At 31.4% G+C, this 8,184-nt stretch overlaps 1 protein-coding gene across 1 annotated transcript; it reads right to left on the bottom strand.

Moving 5' to 3' along the window:
* Window positions 1-287: 287 nt before the first annotated feature.
* LOC127131339 (uncharacterized mitochondrial protein AtMg00820-like) lies at window positions 288-635 on the bottom strand. Its single transcript, XM_051060262.1, has one exon. It carries the CDS (start codon window positions 633-635, stop codon window positions 288-290), a length of 348 nt encoding a protein of 115 aa, XP_050916219.1.
* Between the last annotated feature and the right edge of the window lie 7,549 nt (window positions 636-8,184).

Below are 8,184 nucleotides of genomic sequence, written 5' to 3' on the forward strand. Positions count from 1 at the left end.
CATATAATGCAGCCAATTAAACACCTACAACAACAACTTTCCATCGTGGGAGAATTTTGTGAACAAGGTGTGGTCAGTCTGTCCTTAGATGTACCCTTGTTTCTTCATGGACTGGGTGAATTTTTCAAACCAAGCTCTAGGGGACTACTTTAATCCATACAAAACTTATTTAGTTTTCACGCATTTGATCCAAATTTGTTTTCAAAGCCAGGAGGAATGTCCATATATACGTCTTCTTCTAGATCTCCATTAAGAAAGGCATTCTTAACATCTAACTTATGCAAAGGTCAATCCATTTTAGCAGCAAGAGACAAAAGAATTTTGACAGTGTTTAATTTTGCAACAAGAGCAAATGTCTCTGAGTAATTTATACCATAGGTCTGAGTAAAGCCTTTAGCCACCAAGTGAGCCTTGTACCTTTCAATTGACCCATCTAAATTATACTTCACAGTAAACACCCATTTACATCCAACTGTCTTCTTGCCATTTGGTAGTGACATAACACTCCAAGTTTTGTTCTTTTCAAGAGTTTTCATCTCCTCAAGTACATCTTCCCTGCACTTTGGAATTTCTAGAGCAACCTGTACATTTTTTGGAATTTCTACACTAGACAATTTTAAAGTGAAGGCAGACATAGATGAAGACAAATTTGAATATGATATAAAATTGGACATGTGATGTTTAGTACAAGATTTGACAGGTTTTCTAATGGCAACAGGATCATATATATCAGGATACAAAATACGACTCTCAGAAACAGAGATAGACTTACCTTTTCTTTTGTTAGGAAATTGATCATTCCCCGGTTCAGATTCCTGACAGTGTTGAGATGTGGACTTGTCCTTTCCTTTATGGTGCTTTTTCACAAAAACCTTTCCTTTTCAAGTCCTGGTTACTAATTCAAATTTCTTTTGTTGAAGTGACTCATTATTTTGTGGCATTTCAATTAGATCATCATTATCATCGTTTTCAGGATTCTCATTGTTTTCTACAAGAGAAAATGTAGGCTCGGATTCACAAGGCTCCTTACTCATGACAGGAGTAGGATCAGATAAAGAATTATGGCCATTTTCTGTTGGTGCAGGTGTAAAAATCTTAGAATTTTGTGATATTGGCAAAGATAAGTTATTTAAAAAACTCATGTCCTTAATTTGAAACGAGTCTTCGTTTATCTCCCCCCCTCCCTTGAAGATGAGTGTCATAAAAAAAAGGTTTATTTTCAAAGAATGTAACATCCATAGTGACAAACATTTTCTTATTTTTTGGATCAAAACATTTGTATTCTTTTTGGGTTGGGGAGTATCCAACAAAGACACTTTTTATAGCACGTGGTTCAAGTTTTCCAACATTTTTATGTTCATGAACAAAGGTTGTGCAACCAAAGATTTTTAAAGTCAAATCAGTTTAAACACGAGTACTAGGAAAACATTCTTTGAAGGCATTAATAGGAGTTTGAAAATTGAGAATTTTGAAGGGCGCTCTGTTAATTAAATATGCACCTGTTAAAACAGCTTCTCCCCACAAATAATTTGGTACTTTATTTGAAAAAAGTAGAGCTATAACAACCTCTAGTAAATGTCTATTTTTCCTTTCGGCCGCTCCATTTTGTTGAGGAGTATTAGCACATGAACTTTGATGTACAATCCTATTTTTTAGAAAAAATTCACCCAAGATGGTGTTTAAAATATTCTTTGCCATTATCACTTCTAAAGACTTGGATATTTGTTTGAAATTGGTTTTGCACCATTAAAAAAAAATCTTTACAGCCTGACAAACATCTGATTTCCCCTTTAACAAGTACACCCATCATACTCTTGTATGGTCATCTATAAATGTGATAAACCATTTTTTGAGAGAGAGCGTACTTGTACGGTTAGGGCCCCAAACATCACTGTGTATAATAGAAAAAGGTTTTGATGGTTTATAAGGCTGTATTGAAAACTGGGAACGATGACGCTTTGCAAATACACATGCTTCACATTTAAACGAAGAAAAGTTCTTATTGTGAAATATCTTAGGAAACAAGTGTTTTAAGTAACGAAAACTAGGATGACCTAATCTTAAATGTCATACCATAATATTGTCATCTTTATTATTCAAAATAGAAAAAGACTCAAAGTAGGAACATATTGTTTTTTAAGGTAGTTGTGATGCAGATCCAATGTCAAGATAGTAGAGTCCCCCACTCTCCTTAGCACTGCCAATCATCTTCCCCGATTTCAAATCCTGAAAGACACAGTGAGATCGGAAAAAATTAGTTTGACAATTTATATCTTGAGCTAATTTACTGACGAATATTAAATTATAAGATAAATTTGGAACATGAAGGACATTTTTAAGAGTTAACATTGGAGACAACACAACTGACATTTACCTGCAATGGCTGAAAAAGAGCCATCTGCGATTTTTATTTTTTGATTACCTACACATGGACTATATGAAGAGAACAAAGTAGATTCACCTGCCATGTGATCGGAGGCTCCTGAATCTACTATCCAAGTATGACTGGGACTGACACTAAGAAATGCAGAATTACCTTTTGTTGCTATAGAGCAAGAATGGGTTGGAGACTCGAAGAGTTTGTATAGTCTGTCTAGTTGCTCCGTAGTGAGTGGAAACTGAGATGGAGGAGGTTGTTTCCCTTGATCAGAATTACTAGCCTGAAATGCACGACCATTTTTCTTCTTCCAGATAGGAGGTTTGCCTTTGAGCTTCCAACAAGTTTCACGGGTATGCTATTCGAGCTTGCAGTGATCACACCAAGGAACTTTGTCTGACCTTCTTTCATCGTCAAGGTTCCTAGTAAACAGAGTTGAGCCTTCAGATTCAGAATTTCGTGGTGTCTTGCCTATCATAATTCCTTGCCATGCCTCTTCCCTTCTTATTTATGCAAAAGATTCACGAAGAGTTGGCAATGGCACTTTTCCTAAAACTCTACCTCTTACCTCATCAAGGTCTTTATTGAGCCCAGCGAGAAACAATGAATACACAATAATTTTCTTGCCTCTTGAGAAACAAAACACTATCTTATGTACACCTCCAATTATCATCATAACAGAGATCTAACTCTTATAACAGTGTTAACAGTTCATTGTAATAAGCAGTTACACTCCTGTCACCTTGTTTCGCATGCCATAACTTTGATTTTAAATCGGAAATTTGAGAGGAGTTTTGAATATCAGAGTATGTTTCCTTAAGAGCTTCCCGCACATCCTTTGCGGAAGGTAAAAACATGTAAGACTTACCTATTCCAGTTTCCATAGAGCTTACCAGCCACGCAATAATCAAGGAGTTTTTCAACTTCCATTGTTTGTAACGAGGGTCTCCTGTTGTCGGTTCAGCTACTGCTCCTGTTAAGAAATCAAATTTTCCTGTGCTATCCAATACCAATCAAACAGTTTGAGCCCATTCATTATAGTTATTCTCATTCATTTTAGGGATATTAACCTTGAGGGAGTATGATGAACCCTCTTCATCATTACCACCTATGTTAGAATAACCGTCATCAAGAAGAATGTCGTTCCTGTTTCCATTGTTGCGGTCATTACTGCCATTGTTTATGACCACCGGCGGTTCCTCATGTATGTCGTTTCCGCGGACGACGCCCGATTCAGGTTGTGGTTGGTCGCCATGGTTGAATCCAGTGTAGGCTTGTGATGAGGAAAACCACCTGTTGTTGTTACTCGCTATAGGAGGCTAAACAAGTATGTGAATTGGGTCGAACAAAAATATGTTGAGGAAAATTTTATGGTAACTCTTAACCCAACAAAAATATGTTGAGGAAAGCTTTATGCTAACCCCTAACCCAACAAAAATAGGTTAAGGAAAGTTTTTCGGTAACCCCTAACCCAGTGTTTTTGATACCATATTGGAAAAAATAGATAAATTTTTTATATTTTATTCGTCAGCATTTGACTGATTTATATAGTGAAGATATAATTATTACAATTAATTTTCTCTTTAATGGAGAATAAAGAAAAATAAAAATAATATTTAAGATAATAGGAAAACGAAAATAATATATTTTTCAATATAGAATTTATTGAAACTTCAGTCGGAAGTGGGGCCACCTCATCCTCTCAGACTCAATCACAGTCTTATGGCTATATCTAAAACAATTGGCTATATCTAAAACAATTTAAGGTTGATTTTTCTTGTATTTTGTTAATATGTGTTTTAAGTATATTATGAATTCTAATATTTTCTGTGGTATTTTCGGTCACTTTTTTGAATGTTTTGGAGTCATGAATCATTCGTTTATTTGAAGTCATGAATAACACAGTCAAACACTTTTTAAAAGAATATCAAAACAGTCCTACACATCAAATTTGAATAAGAATATCAAAATAGACACTTACTTGGTTATCATATAGGAATATATAAGAATCATGAATTTTAGACACTTATTTAATTACTTGGTTGTCATGCAGGAAGTAGTAGCACTGATGTGAATGATTATGGAAGCATAGGCTTGAGTGTTCGAGAGATCTATAAACAAGAGAAGAATAATGGATATTTTTAACTGACTTGGTTTGCCAAGATAGGACTACATTGTCATTTGAGTTACTGTTACATATTTTCATCTAAAATTGATTGGTTTTGTTGCTGAATTTGATTCAAAATTTGAGTAACTGTTACACTAAATATGATAAAGTGTCATTTGAGTTACTGCTGTACTTAGGGATGTGCAAAATAACTCGTTATTGGTATTCAAATTGATCCATTTTAAAAAACAAAACCATATATTAAAATAAAAATTTGGGTATCCATTTTGTTATCCAAATATAAACCGTTAACCATTATAAAAATTTAGTTTTTCTATTGGTATCCAAATTACTATGCGTTATAATTTTATTATTTTCAGAATATAATTTTATTATTTTCAAATTTTTTTATATATATATTTTTTCTTTTTTCTGAATATTTGTTATTTTTATTCTAAAAAAATTGTTTTTTTTTTATGTTTTTTAAATTTTAAAAGAAAAAATAATTTAAAACCTCATAAAATTTGTTTATGAACAATTACAAGAGATTTTAGAAATTTGAACAATTTTTTTTATGAATTATTTTTTTTATGAACAATTATGATTTATAGAGATATGATTCATAATTATTTTATTTTATGACCGTTTTTATGTAATCATACTTTGGGATTCTTTTTAATCAAGATATTATTTGTGGTGATTATAAAAGTCAAATTTAATATAATTTTTTAAAATAAATATTTTTTTTATATAAAATAGTTTTATAATTAGTGAAAATAAAAAAAGTTAGTTAAAAGAAAATAAAATTATTTTTGATATAAAATTGATTTTTTAAAAATATAGTTTTAAAAACTATTTTTTTTATAAAATTGGTTTTGAAAATGATTTTTTTAAGAAAATAAAAAACTGGTTTTAAAGAAATTGATTTAAAATTGTTTTTTTTTAAAACTTTTTTTTTTGAAAAACCGGTTTAAACCCGAACCGATCCACTTATAAACCGATTTCTAAAAAATAAATTGGTTTTATGAAAATGGTTTTAAGAACCAAACCGAACAATATATATGGTTCAATTTGGTTTGGTTCATGATCCATGCACACCCCTAGCTACTGCCGCATACGCTACTATCTATATGGGGAATACTAAACTAACTCATATTTATTCGGAAATACTAACAAACTAACTGAAACTCCTATTTATTTGGAAAATACTAACAAATTAAATGAGACTCCTATTTATTTGGAGAATACTAATTAACTGGACCGTTCTTATTCTTTCTCACATATACCCTCCACTATTTAAGCCCCAAATTATCTTTCTTAACTAACACATCCCCATCATCACTTGTGGGGTCCGATTCATTCATATCATCACCCCCACCTACAACATTAGCCTTGTCCTCAAGGCGCAGTTCAGGGAATTGACTCTTCAATAACAGTTCCTCTTCCCAGGTAATATTTAAATTTTAAATTTTTTTTAAAAAAAATTGTGAATAAAATGCAAAAAACAAAAATCAAAGTTTAGGATAAATTATGTGAAAAAAATCTTATTTATAGAATAAATTAGGTCAATACAAATTGAAATGAATTAATTGTCACAAATCACAGCCAATTAGAAATCAAATCTGAAAAATTGACTAATCAGAAAAGACTATAACAATATTCATTGAAGACTATAACAATATTCATTGAATCACTGCCCAAACCCTAATATGAAAAACAGAAAATAATAGCATACTTAGCTATTGCCCCATACGCTCCTATTTATATGGGGAATACTAAACTAACTCCTATTTATTTGGAAATACTAACAAACTAACTGAGACTCCTATTTATTTGGAAAATACAAACAAATTAAATGAGATTCCTTTTTTATTTGGAGAATACTAATGAACTATACCTTTCTTATTCTTTCTCACATATACCCTCCACTGTTTAGGCCCAAAATTATCTTTTTTAACTAGCACATCCCCATCATCTCATGTGGGGTCCGATTCATTCCTATCATCACCCCCACCTACAAAATTAGCCTTATCCTCAAGGCGCAGATCAGGGAATTGACTCTTTAATAACAGTTCCTCTTCCCAGGTAATATTTTAATCTTAATTTTTTTAAAATTATTTTTGAGAATAAAATGCAAAAAACATAAAATTTAAAGTTTAGGATAAATTATGTGAAAAAGAATCTTATTTATAGGATAAGTTAGGTCACTACAAATGAAAATGAATTAATTGTCACAAATCACAGCCAATTAGAAATCAGATCTGAAAAATTGACTAATCAGAAAAGACTATAACAATATTCATTGATGACAATAACAATATACATTGAATCACTGCCCAAACCTTAATATGAAAAATAGAAAATAAAGTGCATACTTAGCTACTGCCCCATACGCTACTATTTATATGGGGAATACTAAACCAACTCCTATTTATTTGGAAATACTAACAAACTATTGAGACTCCTATTTATTTGGAAAATACTAACAAATTAAACGAGACTCCTATTTATTTGAATAATACTAATTAACTGGACCGTTCTTATTCTTTCTCACATATACCCTCCACTATTTAGGCCCAAAATTATCTTTGTTAACTAACACATCCCCATCATCACTTGTGGGGTCCGATTCATTCCTATCATCACCCCCACCTACAACATTAGCCTTGTCCTCAAGGCGCAGATAAGGGAATTGACTCTTCAATAACAGTTCCTCTTCCCAGGTAATATTTTAATTTAATTTTATTTTTTAGAAATTGTGAATAAAATGCAAAAAACATAAAATCAAAGTTTAGGATAAATTATGAGAAAAAAAATCTTATTTATAGGATAAATTAGGTCATTACAAATTGAAATGAAATAATTGTCACAAATCACAGCCAATTAGAAATCAAATCTGAAAAATTGACTAATCAGAAAAGACTATAACAATATTCATTGACGACTATAACATCATTCATTGAATCACTGCCCAAACCCTAATATGAAAAACAGAAAATAATAGCATACTTAGCTATTGTCCCATACGCTCCTATTTATATGGGGAATACTAAACTTACTCCTATTTATTTGGAAATACTAACAATCTAACTGAGACTCCTATTTATTTGGAAAATACAAACAAATTAAATGAGACTCCTTTTTTATTTGGAGAATACTAATTAACTATACCTTTCTTATTCTTTCTCACATATACCCTCCACTGTTTAGGCCCAAAATTATCTTTCTTAACTAACACATCCCCATCATCACTTGTGGGGTTCGATTCATTCCTATCATCACCCTCACCTACAACATTAACATTGTCCTAAAGACGCAGATCAGGGAATTGACTCTTCAATAACAGTTCCTCTTCCCATGTAATATTTTAATTTTAATTTTTTTTAAAATTTTTTTTGTGAATAAAATGCAAAAAACAAAAAAAATCAAAGTTTAGGATAAATTATGAGAAAAAGAATCTTATTTATAGGATAAATTAGTTCACTACAAATGGTAATGAATTAATTGTCACAAATAACAGCCAATTAGAAATCAGATCTGAAAAATTGACTAATCAGAACAAACTATAACAATATTCATTAAAGACTATAACAATACTCATTGAATCACTGCCCAAACCCTAATATAAAAAAACAGAAAATAACAGCATACTTAGCAACGGCCCCACATGTAACACCCCAATAAAAATAAATAATTATTT

This window comes from Lathyrus oleraceus, chromosome 3, assembly GCF_024323335.1.
Source record: "Lathyrus oleraceus cultivar Zhongwan6 chromosome 3, CAAS_Psat_ZW6_1.0, whole genome shotgun sequence".
NCBI classification, from domain to species: Eukaryota; Viridiplantae; Streptophyta; class Magnoliopsida; order Fabales; family Fabaceae; genus Lathyrus; species Lathyrus oleraceus.

Excerpts from the sequence above, each read along its gene's own strand:
- LOC127131339 (XM_051060262.1), bottom strand. The coding sequence starts at position 635 with ATGTCTGCCTTCACTTTAAAATTGTCTAGTGTAGAAATTCCAAAAAAT.